We start from the raw sequence: 23,569 nt of genomic DNA on the forward strand, positions 1-23,569 counted from the left end.
TGGAACAAAAAGCTGATTTTATTAGAAATGTAAAATGTATGTACAATAAAAGAGGCATTGCTCTCTCATTTGTGACAGCTACAGCCAGAGTCCACTGTTTGCTAAGAGATAATTTGTAGGACATACTAACTTGTACCTTGAACAAAACTTTACAGTCTGAAGTCACCAACTTAATACAGGAGCAAAATCCAAAACATCCGAAAGGTTCACTCGAAAATCAACTTGTGCAAGAGTCTAGGAAAGAATTTATATAACCTACTTGTGAACCCGATAGCCAAATGACTATTTCATGTGACGGGTCATTTCTTGACAACAGCGACTTTGTTTCGTGTGTCAATAGTATAATGAACAAGACTATACAAAGAAAGCAACTTCAAACCATCATATTTAAGTCTGACAGGTCATCCATCGGAATTTCAAGACCCATGAAGTCGTGATCTTGCAAACCCTCATCATCAATGTTCAACCAAGAACCCAGATCCTGGCCTTGCTCATCAAGATCATCAGGCACACCTAGTACATCCATTTCTGGTATACGTAGATTCGATAAATCAAGAGACTCAGGGTCATCCATTCCATTCAAGCCAAACCCATCTTTTCCCTTGACATTGCTACTTGTAGTAATTTCATTTGACTTTGATACAGAAGGTAATGCTGGTTTGGATTGCTCTGGTATCTTGCTGACAAGGCCATTTACAGAAACAGATAGCTGAGTCATTTTCTGCTTCGGCTTTGTTTTAGATTTCCTTTCCCCCTTGGTATTGGATAAAGCTCGACCAATTTTAGTAGTACCATTTCTAGATGACATCTCTCTGCCGTGTCCCTTTCCATCTCTGTCCCTCTCACTTCTCTTTCCTTTGGCACTGCTCAATAGAGAATTGCCAATGCCTGACGGGGTACTTGAAGTAACAATAGTACCACCAACATCATCAAGCAACAATTCCCTCTTCTTCACCCTGTTTGACCATGTATCTTCTTTACCAGTGGTTTGTTCAGATAAGTGATTCACAGGCAAAAGCACATCCACAGAGTTAATATCATGGTTGTCTGCATTCTGAACAAATTGTGAAGGGCTTTGCTGCGAACCCATTGAACCTGCAGAAAAACAAAATAACAAATCCACAACTGAATCGTGCCACAGACCACAGAACAAAAGGGGCAGAAGAAATCTGCAGACTGCAAAAACCCAACCAAACACTTTGCCCGAGATCACGGTGAACATGAAAAATACATGTTTTAAGATGCATTGAATATTAGGCAGATTGTCACTGTTTTACCCTTGAACACCAAAGGAAATACCAGAAAACCTACCTTCAAGAGAACGGATGGAGGCATATGGTTTGGTTGGTTCACCCTCTGTGCTAGTATCTGCTGGTCGGGCACCATTAAGATTGGAAGACCCAGAAATAAATATATCCTTAAATAAGGGCTCGCTAAAGCAGCTCTTTCCTGTATTCTCAAATTTATGACAATGTTCTAATGTCCGTTTAACAAATGCTAATGCAGCTTGCTTGGCCATTTTGTTACTGTAACTCTTCCCACCAGTGCCGTGAGGACCCCGATAAGTCTATAAAACAGAAACTTTATTAAATTTAACCTACCATGTATGCAATTGAACCTTCTGAAACAGAACCAAAGCAGCATTTCACTGTAGATTATCTAAGGCATGATAATCAGATCAGGCAACAATGACTTAAAAAAAAAAAATGAAAGATAATAGATGTCCTCAATTAGAAATGCTAAAAGAGTTACACAAGAAAGCAAACATCAAGACGACACATAACTGAACAATTAGAAATGCTAAAAGAGTTACACAAGAAAGCAAACATCAAGACGACACATAACTGAACAAATGATGAATATACAAAACAACCAATAATGCAAACCCCATTGTCAGAATTCTCAGACAAAAAATACACAAATGTTCAAAAGCAAAAACTTTCAATTGTGAAAAGCCCTTTGACCTTATAGTATAAAGAATCTTAGACCGATATCCCTCAAATCCTAAATACTCAAGATCAAAACCCAAAAAAATTGAAGAACCCCCATCCTAATATCTTTCATCGACAACTGCAAAGGGCAGTTGAAGCCCACTCCATTTCATGCCGCCTCCATCGATGAGGAACTTGAACTGGTTTATTTTGAGTACCCCAATCTATACTTGAAGAATTCCTATATATTTAAACCTTTCAAATTTATAATATACTCCAAATCTTATGAAGGTTTCTATTGTATTGGTGTTTGCATATGTGCAATGAAGCAAATGAGAAAATATTTCATGGAGAATTAGATGATAGTGATATCATTGAAGCAGATCTTCAAGAAAGTGTCTACGATTATGGACTGTAAAAAGAAAGCTGATCCAACAGGAACTAGACTGACACCTTAACTTATCAGATCGTGTTGGGATTGACTCCTTTATAACCTGACACGAACCTGGATGACCCAACACAAATTGCCACCTCCAGTTATCTTATCACGAAGATCGTCCCTTGGGGGGGTGGGTGTTCAATTGCTAGTATACAGGCCCAAGATGTTGGTAGCAGATGACACAAGCTACACCTCTACCCAAAGCCAAGGGCCTAGAACCTAAATTGCCAGCAATATGTCTGCTTCAAGATGGCTGCACTATACCATTAGGAAGACATTTTTGCATTAAAAGGAACAGCTTAAAGGTTTCTTGAGACATAAAATATATTGCATTTCCCTTTTCCGATCCTTTTTCTCCATATGAACAGTACAATTTTCATCTTTACAAAGAAAAACGTTTGTCAACAATCTTGTTGAGCTAGAGAAGGCAAAATAGACAGGGACAACATCATCCTTAGTCGATGAATTTCAGGAAAACCTTCTAGCGGTTTATATATTACTCCAGGATATACTCGTAAAAAATATAAAGATTCTACCCCAGGAATTGCAGTGATATGGGTACTTATCAAACATGTACATGAAGGTTTGAAACATAAAAACTGTCACTTTCTAATTTGTTCTGTAAAGTCCAACCTGAAGGTTTAAATATCCCAATTCTTGCTTTCAGGGGCCACCAACATAATGATGATTTCTTTTTTATAGGAAATCAAGAAGTTTTATTCATTAAAAGTAGGCAAAGCCCAAGTACGCAGGGAGACATAATAACTTTGAAGTAAAGCTTTTTTTTTTTTTGTCCCTTCTATTCTTCTCATTGTGTCACTTTAGCTCTTAATTATGCCAGAAAAGTCGTTATATCAATATATGCAAACAAGAAAAATGCAATAAAAAAGAAAAGATGAAAGGAGGAAATGATCATTAAGAAGATTACCATATACTTTTCACAGGCCATTCCAACAAGTTTGTCAAGGGCACGTTCTTCAAACTCCCTACACGATAATACATTTTTTTTATGTGCATCGAGATGGACAAAAGCACAAGTCAAAGAAAGCAAGAAAATTTATCAGAAAATAAAGAATAGAATTGTTACTTCTCTTGGTGGTCTTTTATAGTTGAGGCAGAATTCAACAGTCTTTCTAGTACGCCTTTCTTCTTCGACATCTAATGAATCAACAATTAAATTCATAGGATGAATGTCTTGAGAATACAATTTAGGTCATTGCAAGATGAAATGTTCAACTACAAACAATTTCATGGTACATGCAACATGAATATTCTTAATTTCGAACTCCAAAAATTTTCTTCTGACTGTTTACCTGATAGTTTTTCTTTTCATCAGTTGAACTTTATTAATGATCAAAAGGCATTGCCCTACTATATGAGGCTTACAAATTAGAGATTTCTTCCTGTAAGTACATTCCCAACTCTAAAACTTGTCCAACTAAAATAGGCATAGGCATACACCCACTAATATGATTAATGAATATATGATACTAACCTCAAGAGGATGGGAAGTTCAAAATGAACACAATACAAAAAATTAAGGGCTTTTGCAATGGTATCAAATACCTGTCCTTGGTACTTCTCCTCTAATATGCTGATTTCATCACAGATTCCTACATCCTCCATCAGTGCCATGTCAGGCTGAATAATAAAGAACATGTGATCAACAAAACCATTGACAACCCCTAAAAACAAAGCTAACAGAGCATGACGTAACACATTCCAGCATCTCCAGAAAAGAGATGTAATCCATATTAAAAAAGGCTAGAGTACGTACTCAATCTCTGGATTTTATACTATTATCATTTTCCTTCTTGTGTTCTCAATTGTATCATTTTGGTCCCCATGTTTGTAACTTCTTTTTTCAGACCTTTATCAGATTTTGTTTACTCTTACAGAAATCTGACGTTCAATGCCAAGTGTCTACATGTGCCATGCCATGTGGCTAAGAAAATGTTAAAATTTTTAAAACATATATATAATATAATATTTGCTTTTTTACTTTTTAAAAAATGATTTTATGTTTTCAAATGTTTTATCATTTTGTAGCCACTTTTGGCATGCCACATTAGATTTCCATTAGACAATCTACTAAAAATCCGATGGGGGGTCTAAATTGAGAAAAAAAAAATTATAAACCCCAGGATCAAATCAAATTTAAAACATTAGTAAAAAGATGACAGTGTAAAACTCCGGGACTAATTATGTACTCAACCCTTTAAAAAAACAACCTACCATGAGGAAACAAAAGAAATGCAAATCCCATGCAATAATTCTATTATTAGTAACTTTTTTTTACAAGTATTTATTTATTTATTTTTTGATAAGTGTTATTAGTAACTTACCACAGGTTCTGGAAAAATACCAATACTTCGAACCTCCAGGAGAAGTTTTTCATTTATCTGCATATTATCATACTGAGTTTCTGAGCAGGCCATGCTAGGAATCATCGACTGGTCCAAATGTAAGCCGTTTAGGGAATGACCAACGCTTGAGTGCATCCCTGCGTTTATGGTGCCCATTATGTTGCTTTCATGTTCATCAGGCTCTACCTTCCCAGTTATTGTATAGCCGTTAAAAGCAGTAGACCCAACAAACTGAAAGCCAAGTAAGGACTGGTCATTCAAACTGTTTGATTCCAATTCTCCATCAAGCTCAAACTCAGTACCATATTCATCATATTTCAGGTTTTCATGTCCACTGTTACAATCCTCCTCTGAAATTAGAGCTGCTATGAGTCTCTGACATAAGGGAATCACACTATGATCCCCTGTACCTGGTACTAAATCTTCTGCAAGCAGTTCGGTGCATCTAGGAAGCCCCATATCTATCTCATGTTCAATCAACCCATGTCCATTAGGAACAGGACTGCAACCAACAAGATTGGAATGGAGTGGAGTTCGCGTAGCAGCAGAATCAAGATTTCCCTACCAGATGAAAACAAATTAGAAAATTAGTATAGTTGGTAACCATGAGAGGATTTTACCTCAGATAAAAATAACGGTCCTAACCCTTGAACCCTATACATAAAAATATTCATAACTTGATATTCTTTTTTAAGTAATGCTGTGTTGACTAAAAAATCCTTAAAAGACAATAGTCCATATATAGCAAATTCCCAGAGGAGCAGCATTGTAACACATTTAGAATGCTGCACCTTATCCATGCCACATTAAAATCATCATCCTGTGCAACAAGATTTTAATCTCATATAATATATAGGATATGGAAAGGTGGTCCATTACTTGTTTCTTTAAGAAAGATATGTCTGCATCGGATATGAAACCAAAAAATGGCTCCATCTGCTTCCAAAAAGGGTTGGCAAAGGCACGAGCTGCAGTAACAAAAAAATAAATTAACGCAACTAAATGAATTTTGAGCATAAGATGGATGCAAAATTTTATTGAGAACATTACCATGATTAGTAACAGCATTTGCAGCAGCCAATAGTTCTTCATGCCCATCATCCGACCCAACTAAATAAGGAAAAAACCAAAAGTGGTTAGTGTAGAAAAAAGAAAAAAGTAACCACAGAAAATTAAGGGTTCATAGATATTTTATCAGGAAATCAACTACCGAGAAAATCTGCTGCTGTATTAGTAGCTGTATGCTTTTGACGTGGATAGGCCTTCCGGTCTGAAAGTTTCCTCGTTGGTGGACGACCCGCCTTGCTGAACAAAAAGATTCCATGAAACTATTAGATTGGGATATAAATGGCCCAGCATTATTAGAATAGAAACCGAGAAAAAGTGTCAAGAAAAAAAACAGAAAACATATCTAAGATGAAAATGTTTGACCTTTCGCTCTTGTCAAAACCAAGCCTTGCACTCCTAAGCTGTTTTGCAGTTCCCACATTGCCAACCTTCTCAACTCTCATTGGCATGAGAGACCTTGTGGAAGTAAAACCTCGCCCAGTCCTCCCTTGCCTCCGAACACCATCTCCAAGGTCTTCCCCAGTAACTGGCTTATTCTTTCTAGATGACAGGACCAGAGTGGACACCTTTTGTACATTCTGTCCGCCTTTCTCATCTATCTCATCAGACTTTCTGCACTTATCTCGGGATTTAGTTTCCACAGCCCCTGACTCCTCACTTTCAGATAAGGTGGCTGAAGATAGAGGATCGCTTCTTAATTTCACTTGCTGAGGAGAACTGCCAGGCAAGCGTCTGACAAATCCCAACCCAATGTCATTACCCGAGACATCAGGTCCAGTATCCAGAGCAGGAATTTCATCATTGCTCGAAACAATTGGAACGGCAAGATTTGTCCGTCTTGCCGTTCGGGAAATCTTCTGTGGCCTCTGGCTAGCCCCGTGGGCACCAGGGGGGGATGAAGACCGTGCTGATGCCATGCGTTTTCGATTATTGGCTCCAACAGCAGCAGGTGGCTTGTTTGAACAATTAGAAAGCTCCCAATCATTAGGAACAGTTGCCCTATGTACAACAGGCGACAACTTGGGTGCAACACCTGAACTGGATCTTGGAGCCCGAATAGATGCATTCATTTTTGTGTTTGAGGTAGGACTGACTGAATTAAAATCATCACGAACATTTGTCCTAAGCATTGCACAAGCAGAGATTGAAAATAATTATATGACTTTATTGCAAAATAATTGACAGAGAGAAAAGGAGTAAGAAAAGGGGGCTTTCAATGGAAAACTAAAGGCTCACTGAACAAAAAATACTGGAACAAGTCTCCGAAGGAGAAAAAAAAACATAGCATATGAAACACTTGCATTAACCATAATACAAAATTGCCCAAAAAAACTAAAGAAAAAAAGGATGCTATACATACTTATTGACGGCTCTAAGGTTCAACCTTTCCTTATCTGAACCAATAGGACGATCTCTTCTGTCATTTGTAAGGGAACCAAAGTCAGGGTCAGTCCTCGGAATGGAGGAACGCATGCCCAAGCCAGTCTGTTGTAAGATACCATCTGATTTTCCAACTCCAACAGCTCCATTCAGCACTCCTGGCCTATATAAAGATAAATATTGATATCATCTCTTAGATAACAAACAATAAACGATAATCGCCAAAATTTAAATTAATCCGAACTATAAGGGCTTGAGTTAATGTCCAAAGAAAAGACACTTGAAGAAGAGACCCTAACATCTAGGTTCCCCTGATAGTAAGTTTGATTCTCTGTTTTAGGGAAACCTGTTCCCCTCTATACTATGAGGCAAAAGCCTAAAGGAAAGTACCATTTCATTTGCCATAATTCAAATTACGGGCTTCAATTCTATTAAAAACTCCCAGAAAGTTAACCGTTGCTAAGCCAAAAGGTCACAACATCCTAAAGGAGACTTTATTAGGACAATCCTTAACATCAAGTTGTTTGGCAGTTGAGCATTACATTAATATGATATAATATACCCACAACCTTGGGTCTTGCGGTGGTCACTGCATGGAGAAGAAGATAAAGGAGAAGACGAGGAGGAGAAACTGTCAGAAGAATGAGATGAGGTATGGCAGCTGAAGGGAAAAAATGAGTTGGGGATTTTTTTTTTTAAAAAAAAAGGGTTTTAGGTATATATAGGTAATTGGGCAGGAGTGTAAAATCCGGACGGGTTAAAACCCAACCCGCCCCCTGCAAGATTTTTTTTTTTTTTTGGGTTTAAGGCTATCCGCTCGCCCGTTACCCCTGGGGGCCAGATTACAGGAGCCCGGCAAGAGTAGTGGGAGATGATATCTCTTATATCACTCCGAGGTGGTAACTGCTCTTTGGAACACTATCTTTGGCTTGATTGGGTTATGCCAAATAGAGTGGTGGGTCTTTTAGCATGTTGGAGAAAAATGCTTGCTGGCTATTTTGGGGGTACTTAATGGAAGTTGATCTAGTTGTGCTTAATGTAGTGCTTATGGAGAGAACAGGGAGAAGACAGTGACAGAAGTCAAGGACTGTTTCATTATAACATTATACCAATGGATGACTACTCAATTTTGTTTATTGGTTTCTAGGTGTCAGGATTTCTTTTATTTTTCTCTATTTCTGATTAGGTGTTTATCATGTATACTCCCTGTGTAAATCGATAACACTCTGTATAATCAATAAAATATATACTATTAACAAAGAGAGAGGCTCGCAGCCGGATGGGTGTAATATCTTGTTTTACACCTATAAATAAAGAGTTGACACGTATAGACTATAACAAATTAAACAATAAACTCACACGTAGAGAATCTCTTCTTATTTACGATATTCTACTAAACGAGCCACGAATACGCGCTCCCTCTCCTTCGAACATCCATCTCTCTCTCTTCATTGAACCAAAAGAAGTTCTCTGCTACGCCATGCTCTGCTCTCTCTCCCCTTCAGAAGAACTTTATGTAGAGAATCTCTTTCCATCAGCGAGTGTGACTCACAGGTAAAATATCCTATTTCACACCCAACCTGATCTCTCTCTCTCTAAAATACGCTGTCTCTCTCTCCCCTTCAAAGCCCCCCTCCTTTCGGTAAAGTTTTCAAGGTTTATGAAAAACATGTCCTCTCCCACCTGTTCCCAGACCAAAAAAATACAACCCAGTGCCACAGAGCCAAAAAAATACAACCCAGTGGAAAAAAAAAAAAAAACAAAGTTTCATAAACCCAAAAAACAAAGAAATACAAGAGATTTTTTGAAAAAAAGCATGCGCAATGCAGCGAGCTATGTCTAAGATGAAGAGTTTTGCAGCAAAAATAATTCTGCCATTGCAAAAACCTAGAGCCAAAAAAATACGTACTCTACTATTACCCATTGCTTAAGGTGTGGTTCATCAATCCCCTTACAAATCAACATATATAGCCATATTACAAAAGATATTCAAAAATAACCAAGAGAGCTGCGGGAGAGAGAAGAGAGAAAGGGAAAATGAGAGAGGAGAGAGAGGAGATGGCGCTGGAGAGAAGAGAAATGAAAAATGAGAAAGAAGAGAGCGTGCGGGGGCAGAGGGGAGAAAGAGGAGAGGTGGAATTCAATAAGCTCATATCCACCATAAGAAACATGAGTCTCATATGTGTTGGAAATCTATTGGGTGGTGTAAAGTAAAATATAGCACCCGACCTGTTTGAAGGTTTTCTCATTAACAAAACGAATTTGAAATAGCAAAATTTATTTCCTTAAAAGTGTATTCTTAAGTCCTTGTGATACAGCTCAAAACAGAGTGGCATTCCTAACCTGTTTGGCAAGGGGATGTTACAAAGTTCTCAGTTTCTTCCTAGGAGAGAAGCTACAAAGAAATGGAAGCTAAACGAACCAGCACTGCCAATTGGATACTTTTAACATATGTTATTATTCAAAGGGTTCAAAAAGTCAATATGGGCAGATGCATGAATATTAATAAGAAGTCATACCTGAAACCATGGGAATCATTACTTAACCTAGAACGGGTATCAGCAACAGGCCTCTGTTGCATTCCCTGTTTAGCTTCTCGGTAGCCATCAATTGGTTTAGTTGACATTGTATTCAGAGGAACATCTGGCTTTATCCCTGAACGCTTTTTCTTCATTTTTGACTTTTCCCAACCGTCACCACCAAGAGGCAATGTTCGATCCTCTGCCTGAACTGCAGCACCATTTGGAAGCCTTAGCATCTCCCTGTCCCTATCTACAGTTCCAGATGGCCTGACAAGAGTATTACTCTGCACATCCATCTATATTTATTAGAATCTGTTAGCCATATCTTGGAGGAATATAATTCTAGACAATTCATGTTCCAAAAAATTTGGTTCACCAAATAAAAATATATATATTTTTTTTGATAGGTAGCAAATAAAAATATATAAAGCAAGAAAATCCAACATGACACAGAATACATAAAATAAGAATAGAAAAGCTATAAGCAAGTGCACAAATAACCTAGGGAAAAAAGAAAAAAGACAAACAAGCACATGAACAAAGTCATGCAATCACATAAAAATATATATTTTTTACAAGCAACAATCATATATAGATATGAACTTGAGAAACTACGAGTACATAAGGCATCCGTTAAAGCTTTTTTTCATAGGTAAACAGAAGTTTTATTAATTTTGTAATAGGCATAGCCCAAGTATATAGGACATATGCATGAGTGCCTAGGATTTACAGCCAAAATAAGAAAAACACAAACAATTAGTCCATTAAAATATATCACCACTACCCAAAGAAGCTACCTCTATTAAAACTTGAGTAAATAAAAATATAGAAACAGCAAAAAGTACCAAATCTTCTTACCAATCTACAGAAGAAGAAAAAAGTCCAAACTAAGCAACAATTGTCAAACGAAGAATTAACTGAAAGAGGGATTCCATGTTATATGGAAGTAATGCATGTGTATAAAGGTATAAACTAATAACCATAACGGCATATTGTGATTGTGAAAGGCAAAAAAGCAACAGAAAAAGTAACACAATCCTGTCAACCAATATGACAACTAAACTAGTTGCTGCAAGCTAATTAAACAAGATGTTTATCCCAAATTACTTACTCTCACTTCCACCAAAGAAGTTCGAGGGCGCTTGTTTGGGACAGCATTTTTAGTTCGTTCTTCTGCTTTTTGTTGCTCAAGCTCAAAACCACTGGGGGCAGCATGACTCTGATTTCCAACCTTAGCTACACTTGGCCCCAGGACTGAACGATCACTTGATAACACACTAGAACGGTCACTAAAAAAACCTTCTGATCTGGATCTCTTCTTTGATGGTACAGTTGGGAAAATTTTGTTGAATACAGATAGTGTGTCGTTGAAAATCTTCACACGTTCCCTGTTAAATATAACATTTTTATAACTAGTTACAATACCAATCTCAATTTCAAAATATATAAAAAACTACCTCGCCTTCACAAAACTTTCACGAAGACCAGCCTTTACGCGTTTGACTTCTTCTGGTATCGGAGACGGTAGCAGCTTGCCTTTTGAAGAACCAGATGAAGAATCATCTGGTGAAATGCTAAGTGCAAGACTCACTTGACGTTTGAAGTCCACTTGCCGGCTAGACTTATGGTCTGCAGCCAGTACCTTTGGATCAAAACGTATGCATTGAAAGAAGTTCACAACATCACCTTGTGTTACTGTAGAACTGCTTCTCGACATATTCGGGAGGGCAGATAGAATAGGATTCTCCATGCTCTCCCGAAAGCTAACCGATCTGTCCAATGCAGCAGCTATGTGGGATCCACGCTGCCCACTGGTGTATAATGGTCTATCTGGGCTACCAGAAGGTATATCAAACTTGCTAGATGTTGCCATTGCATTAGTATCCGAACATCCTCTGTGTTACAAGCCCAGAAAACACAGTGGTGCATGACAAAATTGTGGTAGTAATGCACATAAAGGCCAAATTTATGCTACTTTTTTCAATGACTGCCTGATGAGAACACTTTCCCCTGCAATAAAGAAACCAAATACAAATCCAAATTACATGATACGTATGGCCTTCACATATTAAGTACCTTAGGGTATGTCTGATTTCCCAAAAAAAAAAAAAAATTTCAGATCTTCTTTACTTTTAAAAAAAATTAAAAATGAACTCCAACCAATCATCTTTTAAACACCAAAAAAATTAGCTATTTCTAAAAAATTTATATAAGTTTCTTTTTGGGAAGTGATAAACTGCTTAGAAGTAGCTGTTAGTCACATGAATTCAATCAAGACATCGTTTCCAATACAATTTTAAGTTTGAACATAATTAAATAATGACAAGTTAAACAACAACAATAACCATTTGCCAAAGTTTATGTGAAAAAAGCACAAAAACCAAGGCTGTGTTTGGTTTAACAAACATTTTAAAAAAATTTCAATTTTTTTTTTTATAGCTAGAAAGAGATTTTATTAATCCACGTAATTAGGCAAAGCCCGAGTACATAGGAAGTATACAAGAAGAGCCTAATTACAAACTACGCACTATGGAAAGTAGCATAAAAGTCATTAAAACTCATTCCATTCAATACAATAAAAGAAGCCCAAATCAAACCAAACATCTTTAAATCTCAACCTTTTCTTATTCAACTTTTCAACTTTTTATCCAAACATTATCTAAACACAAAAATCAATACAAATTTTACCAGCTCCAACTAAAAATAATCTTAAAAAGTTATGTTCAAATAACTCTTCAATTCTACCTATTCACTTTCACAACTTCAATACAACACTTACTTTTTTTAAAAAAATGTAACAAAACCCAATCTCAAAAAAATATTCTCAAATTTTCACAAAATACTTCATATCCAAACATGGCCCAAGACTTTCACAAAAGCCCAAAAAAAACCTCTCACAAAAAATTTATCCAAACTTTTCAATTCTACTAAACTTACACAAACCCCAATCCAAAACACATCCCAACAAATTTTTATCCAAGCAAATTCTCCTTTTACCTATCTACTGTCACAAAATTCAATACAAAACACATCTGAATTTTTTTTTTCAAGTATTCTAAAAAATTACAAAAATTTTCACTCACCAAATGCCCTTAACTGTTGAAACACAGAAATAATTTGTACTGACAAGCATATTTGAGGTACAGATGAAACATCAATATTTCATTGCAAGCTGTGTTTAAGCATGCATGTGTGTTTGGGTACCCAAAAAAGTGTCTGTGAATAAAAAAGACTAAATATACCAACATAGCATAAACTATGGAACTCCTAAAATGTATGATATTTGCCCAGTTTTACACTTATGATTGGTCAAAAGAAAAATTATATTTTCAAGCCAATATGGAGAACACACCCTCCACACCGCTGACATGGCAAGATTTGATTTGTTTGATTTGCAAGAGAAATTAACTTTAAACTTCTCTCGCAAATTATACCTTGCCATTTTGGCAGTGCGGAGGATGTGTCATCCGTACTAACTTGCAAGTATAAAGACTTTGATCCAAAACACAAGGGACTAGAATAACCTCCATAGAAATATGGCCTCTTCATGTATATATGATCAATTTTGTCCTGTCTATTAAAGTGGATGGATGAAAGCTTCCCACATAAAGGTATACACAGTACACAGAGAGAGAGAGAGAGAGAGAGAGAGAGAGAGAGAGAGAGAGAGAGAGAGAGATTGTTAATGGACACCCCAAAAATAAATTAAAATAATAGCAAAAACCAACACTCGTCTTCTTAGTATTCAACTGATTGCTAAAAAGGATGCTTTCATAAATAAAGGCATCTAAAACTAAAAAAACCATTTAAATTGCAATGAATTACTTCATATTTGCTTGGTGCTACCGCTAGCTTCTAACAATTCATATCTTCGACATTTTCTTGAATTTCTACTGGTTTGTCCCTCTTTTCAGTTCACTTTTTTAATAGCATGTCATTTCCTTACTCCAGGAGATTTAATTGCAGTATCTTTTCATTATTCTGAGTTAACTATTATACATGCATCCCAAACCAATTCAAAATTGACTCATAATATAATTATCTCTGAAATTTATGCATAAAGGATCAGAATGTTTTTTTTATAAGTAAAAATGTATTAATATCAATAGGCATAACCAAGTACATTGGGTGTATACAAGAGAAAACACCTAGCACATAATAGAGAGCTCCTAATGAACATTGCCCAAGAGGGAGAAATTAGAAACCTATCTAATATACACCAAGCCCTATTGGGACAAAACATAAAGGATCAGAATGTTAATGCTCCAGTCATTCAGCAATTTCAGAGTCTCACAACCTTGTTTGAAGATTGTCATTCAAAGCAAGTCAATTTATCCTTGACAAGGAACAAGCGAAAAAGTTCCCCAAAACTATGATGACCTTAAAAAAACTTAAGCAAATACCCCTACTAAAATTACATTTGCAGCTACAGAACATACAACCTAGAATTACAACTAATTAGAAATCTTTGTGTTGTTTATGTAGAAAAATATATGCTATGTAAAAACATATTTAATTATTATAATATTAGTTCCAAGATAGAATGGAATCAACAACCTCACCCCCCCCCCCCCCCGTGCCCGTGGGCGTCCTGGCAAGGATTGCATAATAGTTCAAGCAAAACAAACAGTTGTGTAGTTGATCAATGCCAGCAATATAAAATTAAACTCATGCCTTTTACTCTTATCACCTAAACTCATCTCCTTAAATATATTGGCAATAAACCAAGTTAAATTAAAAAATAAATAAAAACTAAAAACCAAAATGGTCAAAAGAAAAAAAGAAAGATATACACAATTGCCGACTCCAAAACCATGGCTGCAATTTTTTACTAGCACAACACATAACATATGGTAAAACTATCCCAAACTGGCATGGCTGATCATACTCCTTTAATTTAAGAAAAAGATGCCACAACCATATCATTAACTTCAAAACTGACCTTGCAACATCTGTGGGCAAATAATTTACGTAAATACCAGTAAGGAAGTGTAACAATTTTGTTAATGGTCTTTCCTCAATTTAAAAATAAAATTCCCTTTTTTTTTTTTTTTTTTTTTTTGAGCGGCTATTTCCCTCAAGTTCACTTCCTCCATTAAATTACGCAACATTCGAATTGCGCCCAATGACTGCACAACCAAGTATTTGCCAATTTTTCTCAATATTTGATTTTCTATGTTCCTCCATTCCCTACGATCATGCTAATATATTTTCAGAAAGGAAATTAAATATTTTCTCGTGAACTTTGGTTACTCTAAGTTAGAAAGAACTGTTTCTTCTCAATTATTCGATTTTTTTCTCTCAATCTCAGTTCATTAAAGGGAAGCGAAAAAAAAAAAAAAAAAACCAGAAACCAAAAACGAATCGCAAACAGAAAAAGGAAGCCCTAGAAGTTGAATCAAAAGAAAACTCCAGAATAAGAAGCTGTATGCTACCCTGAATTACCCAAATAAATCCGAAGAAAAAAAAAAAGAAACCCTAGAAGTTAAATCAGCATATATTAAAACACAGAAATATGTATATACCTTTCCAATTTTGCTATAAGTGAAGATGCTTTTTCTCGAGCTGTGATGATTCCGTGATTGGGGATTCAAAAACTTGTTCCTAATTGGGATTTTTTTAGGTTTGAGTTGGAGTTCGAAATCGAAGGTTCGTACAAAGCTACGGAGGACGAAGCACCCTGTGTTTTGATCAGCAATGAATCGGGCTGTAGCGAAAGTACGCTTATGCCCATGTTTTGTTCCACTGGGGTTTTTAGAGTGGGTAAACTGAAGTAGGGGTAATATTGGAAGAAAAGAATTGAGCCGGCTTAATCCAGCTCCGAGTTTACATGTGATTATCTAATTTCGTTAAGAGTAGAGCTACAAGGATGTAGCCCGAAAACTCAACGAATAAGCCAAAAAGTTTTTTTAATTCACAACATAATTAAAAAATATTTTTCTAATTATTAAGTAAAAAAAAATCCATTCGAGACACTATTTAAAATTCAAATTCGGATCTCAAAGTATTTTTCATTTCGTTATGTCTAGTAAAAAGAGTTTGCATAAATTGATATTCATATATTTTAAGTAAGTTATTTAATATATGATATTTAGTTTGTATAATTAAAGATGCTAAAACTTGAAATGTAGAAAAAAGAAATATTTAGGTTTGCATATAAATCTCACACAAAAAGTTTATACGTTGTATGAGTTATTATAAATCTAAGCAGATGTGTAAAACATACCATTCATATCATTTAAATAGTAAAATTTAATTTATACGATTTAAATTTTAAAATTTATCTTTAAAATAAAATTATGCCATGTAAGCATTTTATTAGATGCGATTTACACACTGGATTGAGAATAAATTTTTTTTTTAATGTAATATGTTAGATCTATTTTATAATGAAAATAACTTTACTATCTCATAGACCAGATTAACTTTTCTTATGTAAGATTTGTGTATAATCCAAAGATTTCTAAATGTAGAATAGCATCAAGCACCCTTGATTCATGTGATATCACAAAGGGAATTTACTCCAAAACTAAGGATATCACAAAGGGAAATGTTTCTCTTCCCGATAATGGTTCTGATGATGATGGATACTGATTCCATTTTTCTTTTTAACTTAATCATTAAGTGTTTTTAAATGATATTTTGATTTTTTTTAAATATTTAATAAGATTATAAAATACATGAAGAAAAAAGTTAAAAAAAAAATTGTGAAATAGCCTTATCCATGGATAGTGTCGAGACCCACTCTCGGTGGCCCTAGTAGTGCCTTATCACAAAACAAATGGGTAATGATATATCTACAGTTCTCTTACAACTCATTTACAATCCGTTTTATAATTAATTAATGTAAAAATGCCACTTCTTTGAAAATAAAATTTAATTTTATAAAGTTATCCTCTATTTAATATATAATTAAAAAATATTTTTAAAAAAGGTTTTAGGTTATACGTTTTCCAAAAGAAATTAGTACAAGAATTTATTAGTTCTCAAAATGCTTATAAGAATATCATTATTTGTTAAAAGATGTAGGGTTAAATAAATGGGTGATGCTACTCCGCGTGTGCCCACTAGTGCAATCTCTCTTTATTTTTTAAACATTTTAAAAAATATACAAATCACTAGTGATGATTTTTTTAAACATTCTAAAAAAATAAAATAAAATATATAAGTGAACATACTTATGGGGCAATTTAGCATTTTTCTTTATTATTATAAAGACAAAAATAGACATTCTTAGAGCACTCACAATAGTTTTGTAAAACTCATTGTTATGTAAAATTTAAAGAAAAATGGTCTAAAACATGCATCCAATGGATGCTTTATTTTTTTTTCTATTTTACATTTGTGTACAGTGTTGCCTCTAGATGTAGAAGCAGCTATACACAAAAGTAAACATATTTTAATTGTTTTTTATCTTTTCTTGTACTTTTTCTCTAAAATTAATTTCTTTTATTGTATTTTTTCTCTTATAAAATATTAAAAGGTATAATATTAAAATGATATGAAGAAAAAATAAATAAGCTGATATATGATGTATTGTAAAAATCAATATGTAAAATAGAAAAAGTGATATTTATTTTAAAAAATAGGATGAAAAGTTTATTGGGAGTGCTTTTAGGGCTGATTTGGATAATAAATTGAGATTAGATGAGTTGTAAATATAATTTCGCTACAGGTTGGTTACTTTGAGTAGGAGAACTGCACAGGATGTCATGTCAACGTCTATTAAAAAAATAAAAAACAAAATAAAAAATGGGAAAAACATAGGAAATACATGAAAAAGAAAACAAGATGAGGGAAAGATAGTTCTCATTCTCCATCGCACATCTAGCATTTTTTACCCCAACATTTCGGAGAGAACCTCCATCTCGCAGGTCATCATTGGCGTTATCTCTGGCAATTTTGAACACTTCACCTCTACCAGTCTTCATTATCATCTGTGATAAGTGAGTTCATTTCTCCATTTTTTATGAAAGTCTATTTTCATAAATTTCTCCTGGTTCTTAGCTTTTGCCTCTACTTCCTGCGAAAGCATACCCACGAAAATAACTACAAATCCAAATCATGACCCCACAAACAAAAACATTAAAGAAGAGACTAATCATTGACTTTAAAGATTCAAACCACATGTACACAATACTTAAAAAAGAACCCAAAATCTCAAGATCACATGCCTGTCTTGTTAGAGTTTCTAAAGCATATGATCGCTCCTGAGATGTTAAGCGGGTCCGAACCTCCTTCAACTCTGTTGCCAATGAAACCACGTTCTGTCGGAAGCTCTGTTTATTCTCATTCAAGTCCTTCAACAAAGGAACAATCTCTCCAGCTGTTATCACTGATGCAGCCTTTGATGCCAGCCATGAGCAAGAAGACGAAGGAGGGAAATGGGGAGGGTTAGGGTTCAAATACCAAAGTTTTGAATACCGTTCCAGTGACCGCTTTAGTTAGGTATTGGAACAAAATATTTCAATACTGGTATCGTTTCGGTATACCGTTTTGGGATTAATTATATATTATATATAAATATTCATATGTATATGTAAATTAACAACTAATAGAATAAATACATATATATATATATATATATATAAATATGTCCCACCATTTATAAGTGTATATCATGTATATGTGTATATATATGGAAGAATTGAAATTTTATAAAATGAATATATGTTGAAAAAATCACAAACTTGAGTTGAGACAAAAAAAAAAAAAAAAGGATAAATGATTAAAAATAATGATATCTTTTTTTTTAAAAAGAATGAGGTGACATATTTAAAGTTATAAAAAAATTAAAATTATATAAATACATTTTATATTTTAGAATTAATTAAATACAATTTGGATTTAAAATTTACAAAAATTTCATCTAAATACAAGAAAATTATAAAAATAATTCGAAACGGAATGGAGACCGAAACGCTCAATTCCAACCAAAATGGCCAAAATATGACCGAAATTTGAAGCGAAATGGAACAGGGTGGTAGAGTGTACCAGACATTACACTGGAATGGAAAATTTCGGCCATTTCGACCGGAACAAAACGAAAATCAAAACCTTGCCAGATGTTGGAAAGGGAAAAGTTTGGAAAGATAGTGGAGGGAGATGGAGGGAGAGTACATGTGGGTTTTAGAAACTGGGAAGGGGAAAAATCGAAAACGCACCATATTAGTTCCATGTAGACTCCCGCATTTTATTTGTGCGCATCTTTGCACAAACTCTCCTACATATAGAGTTTTCCTTATAAATAGTAGTGAGATGGTTTGTGAATAGTAATAAAATTATTTGAGTTAAAATATTTTATATAGTTTCAAAAAGTGAGAGAAAAAAATTTAATAAAAATATTATAAAGGTAAAATATTATTAGAATATAATTTTTGAATATTATTGGTAAATTGCTTGACCTCATATTTCTTTGTCTAACTAGAACTACGTGGCCTTCATGGCTCTAAGCGAGTGATGCTACAAAGGAAAAGTTTTTTTTTTTCTTCATATTCATCAAACGACATTAAAAAGAATGTTTATTCAGCCAAATGGATTGGGATACATGGGTAGGTACTCAACCCCACCACATTTTATATGTACAATATTTCAAGTATGTCTAGCAAGCCCATGAGCAACCTCATTGCTGAGACGATTAACATGTTGAACATTGCACTCCTTGAACATCTACATGAGTCTTAAAAATGCCCCATGCAATTAGTGCAAAATTGTTCAGCTCATCCACTGTGCTTTCTTCCTTTATGTGCAAAGCCACTTCCCTAAATAACATATTCCGATCCACTTTTTGATTGAGAGGCTCATATCTAGCCCAATGATCATGAATACTAGGACCATGTAGTAATGCATGTTATAGATCCTTCATTTTTTCTTTACAAAAAATACATTTATCCTCCGCATCAACTTTTCTTCTTCTTAGATTTTCCAAAGTTGGTAGTCCATCCCTACATGCTCTCCATGCAAAAAATTTAACTTTGTTGGGAATCCTCAACTTCCATAGAGCAGACCATAATGAGTTTTAGAGGCTAACATTCAAGGGTTCCCCTCTGCTCTTACCTTTGCTGGCTCTAAAAACTCGATAAGCACTTTTCACACTAAATCTGCCACTCTTCTCCTGGTTCCAAATTTATTTAGGTGCAGTTTAGATTAGGGGTGTAAGCCGGTCAGTCCGGATCGGAAAAACTAACCGGACCGAACTAAACTTTAGACCGATTGGTGTCGGTCCAATAAATTGTGAACCGAGACCATTCGGTTCAATCCCGGGGTCTATAAATTTTGGATTGGACCGAACCGAACTCCTATATATATTTTTAAAATATTTTTAATAATTTAATATATTATTTTTATATAGTAATTATATAAGTTAATGATGTAATTTTCATATAATTTATTATCATTGACCATATAAAAATATTTTTTTGATATTTAGTTACATAATCTACATTAATAATCCACTTAATTTTAATTTAGTAATTTAAATAAATATTTTTATTAATTTATTTGAAAAAAAAAAAGAAGAAAAAGATTTTTTAAAAAATAATTGGGTCGAACAGACTAATCGAACTGATAGCTACCAGTCTGGTCCAAGGAAGATGATGGACTGAAAATCACCCCTAGGACTAGACCAGACCGGACCGATTTACCCTAGTTTAGATAGTGAGTTGAGATAAAAGTTGAAAATTGAATAAAATATTGTTAGAATATTATTTTTTAATATTATTATTGTTTTGCAATTTGAAAAAGTTAAATTGTTTCTTTTATTTTGTGTGAAAATTTGATAAAATTATAATGATTAGATAAGAGTAGTTGAAATGAGATGATATGAATTTAATATCCAAACAGCAATCAATTAGTTCTTCCACCTTGACTTCAGTTGATACAGAAGGAATAGTTGTGTTGTATAGTGACATTAAAGTTTTCCGATTGCTTTACGAGGGTAAACAATGGATCTCAACACTTTTGTATTTGTAATATATTTGCATGTATTCAAGTGAGGCAATAAAGTTCTCTTGATCTGGTTTGCCATGAGATAGATTTTGAGTTTTGGCTTCGAAGATTTTCTATCTATATCATATCTATTGAATTTGTAGCTAGGGTTGTAAATAAGCAAAGTTATTTGATGAGAACTTAAGATTAGATTGATCAAACTCAAATTCAGCTCGATTTATTTAAGTTTGACTCGATAATCTTGCATAAACTCGAATAACTTCATATTTATAATTTTTAAATGTATTATCTCAATATTTATAATGTGGGCATTTTTAATATTTAAAGAGATTGGAGAAATTGATGTTCCTAATACCATACATGTTACTCAAATCATTATAAATATAACCATTGATATAGGTATATATAGACTTTATATAGATATTAGCAAAAAACTAAAACTAATTTGTCAAAATTTGTAGATAAAATTATAAAATACAATATAAGTAATCTATTATATCAAAATGAAGCAACTCGTGAACAAGCTCATATATTCAATGAGATATTCGTGAACATAATATCCAACTCAATGAAAAGGTCGAACTCTACTTGTGTTCAAATGAAAGTTAAATGAACAACTCACTTTTCGCTCAAACTAGATTTGCTTTAACCTTATTTGTGGCATATAACTAGAAGTATGGTCCTTCGATAATTCTCATCTATGTAGACTGGCAAGCACTTAGAAGAATTGACTTTTACACCCGCCAAGACATTAACCTTGCCAAATTCATTTTTCAAATAACATTATAACAAAAATACCTTCAAGCCGTTCCCACCAAATTACGTGAAGGTGTGTAAGGATGGTCATAGCATAATAATGTGAACCTATAACAATCCTATCCTAAATTAGGCCATAAAATAATTGTTATTTATTTTCATATTATTATAAAAATTATGTTATTGTTATTATTATACTATTATTAGTTTATCAAATTCTGTCTTAAATAAGTTGTTTGTTTTTAATCTGGATTATTATTATTATTATTATTTATTAATAGGATAAATGTAGTTAAATGTTTTAAATTGTTGTCACGTTCTCCGTTTCTTCTCTGGTCCGTAATCGACTCCAACTTAGCACGTTGATTACCCTCTCTCGCCTTTAAATTTCCTTTTTGCTCTTGAAATTGTAGCACCATCCACACAACAGCCTCTGTGAAACTACCCAACAACCAAACTGATGATGCCACAACAGCCAACCTCTCTTGCACCACAAAACCGCCACTCTTGATGTTACCCATGAACCTAGCTCCTCCCATGTCGATGAAAGACATCAATACTAAAAACCAAGTTACACGGCAACAACGAATTTTATGTGCAACCCAACAAAGAGACCAAGAACTCAACCTACTCCACGCGACCCCTCCACCTCTTCGAATTGCCCAGCACCATTACACCCACTCTCGAGCAACATCTCCCACGGTAGGTCTCAATTGTCGTCACACCAACGACTGCATAAGAATGTGAAGCATGAAGCCGAGTTTTGCTAGCCCCATGCCTATGTCTAGCATACACCAAACCACCCATCGGCACGCAACCATCGTGAACCTCCCTCACACCCAGACCACCACGATGCCAAACACCTTGGAAACCACCTCCCAAATTCACGTTCATAGCACTGTTTATCCACCCAAAAACAGAGCAAGCTGCTCCTTCTCCTTCATTGTGAACCCAAAAACAGTTACATAACCAATAACATAAATTAAAACCAATTACTGTTATCATTCTAACAGCAAACAAAAGCAAATATTGGGGGCTTCTTCCCATTCCAAGTTGGGCTGAAACATTACCAGCTTTCTAAATTATCCAACCAACCCATCATTGATTGAGCTGAAATATTGCATGTTTTAGCTATTTAAAACCAATGTATTTTAAATTCTTCGTGACACTATTATTGGTTTTAGATGGAAAAATAATTTTTAATCATAAATACGAGTTGTGATTTTTAATTGATTAATATCATGTTTATGCTTAATTTTATAATTATGATTTAATGGGACAATATTTCCTCACATATATAGTCTGTTTTTGATAATCTATTTTTCTTTTAATTTATTTTTGAGTGTTATTTCTTTCTTCTTATTTTCAGTTTAAATAAAATTCAAATGAGATCCGGTTGGAACTTTTGACCAAAAGTGCATATTAATTAAGAGGAATGAAGAGAAGGAATGACGTAATTGGGCAGCTGCTTGTTTGGCTTAACTTTCATCGGTTAGTGCAGCTAAATTAAGGTAAGGAACATGTGATGGATTGGAAGAGAAGCCGTTTGAAGTGTGAAGACATGCTTGAGTTTTCAACCAAGTGTGAATTGAAGATGGAATTCGGCTGGTTAATTTGATTGGAGGAAGAGGGGGTTTGAGTGGAGTAGATAGATGCCGTGCATTACTTGACTTGGAGGAAGGGCAGCACCAACTTGAAGCAGCCATCTAAAGATATATATGTGTGTGTGTGTGTGTGTGTGGCTGGACGGAAGAAACTGAAAAGGATGAAGAAAAGAAATGCCGTGCTTGACTTGTGAAGAGAAAAGATAAGAGAAGTGCCGTGCTTGAAGTAGAGTGCTATATTGAACAAGAGAAGTCGGCTGAAGTGAATTGTGGTTGGAGGAAGTTTGGTGCCGACTTAATATATAAATATATTGCTAGATGAAAAGAGAAAAGAGAGGGAGTTGGTGGGTGCAAAAGTTGAAAGAAGAAAGTGTGCAGTCAGTCAGCTGGAATTGAGAGAAAAGTGTAGGAAAATCGGTGGTGATTGAAAGAAAAAGGAATTGTGATTGGAGGAGTGATTGGAGGAGGGAGTTTGGACGACTAGAAGCAGCTATATATATATATGTTGCTGGACGTAAAAAAGAGAGGGGGAAAGCAATCGGTTGGAGAGAGGTAG

General features: G+C 34.7%; 1 protein-coding gene across 2 annotated transcripts; it reads right to left on the reverse strand.

Annotated features, from left to right (window-relative positions):
- Positions 1–15,443, reverse strand: LOC122304324. 2 transcript variants are annotated; one of them, XM_043116527.1, is made up of 15 exons: positions 15,232–15,443; positions 11,164–11,716; positions 10,818–11,094; positions 9,704–10,002; positions 7,165–7,347; positions 6,168–6,926; positions 5,947–6,041; positions 5,787–5,846; positions 5,616–5,704; positions 4,716–5,297; positions 3,937–4,011; positions 3,458–3,528; positions 3,299–3,356; positions 1,312–1,567; positions 1–1,095 (listed from the first exon to the last, which is right to left on the reverse strand). In XM_043116527.1, exons 2-15 carry the CDS (start codon positions 11,577–11,579, stop codon positions 374–376), a joined length of 3,942 nt encoding a protein of 1,313 aa, XP_042972461.1. In that variant the 5' UTR covers positions 11,580–11,716; positions 15,232–15,443; the 3' UTR covers positions 1–373. The 2 variants fall into 2 exon arrangements, with proteins under 2 accessions (XP_042972461.1, XP_042972462.1); XM_043116528.1 differs by having other exon boundaries at positions 9,704–9,990; positions 15,232–15,442.
- Positions 15,444–23,569: the final 8,126 nt, after the last annotated feature.

The sequence above is a fragment of the Carya illinoinensis genome, chromosome 3 (assembly GCF_018687715.1).
Source record: "Carya illinoinensis cultivar Pawnee chromosome 3, C.illinoinensisPawnee_v1, whole genome shotgun sequence".
In the NCBI taxonomy this organism is placed as follows: domain Eukaryota; kingdom Viridiplantae; phylum Streptophyta; class Magnoliopsida; order Fagales; family Juglandaceae; genus Carya; species Carya illinoinensis.

Excerpts from the sequence above, each read along its gene's own strand:
- LOC122304324 (XM_043116527.1), bottom strand. The coding sequence starts at position 11,579 with ATGGCAACATCTAGCAAGTTTGATATACCTTCTGGTAGCCCAGATAGA. Across the intron at positions 5,705-5,786 it reads AAATGCTGTTACTAATCATG|CTCGTGCCTTTGCCAACCCT; the intron begins GTAATGTTCTCA and ends TTGTTACTGCAG. Across the intron at positions 4,012-4,715 it reads GTATTTTTCCAGAACCTGTG|CCTGACATGGCACTGATGGA; the intron begins GTAAGTTACTAA and ends TTTATTATTCAG.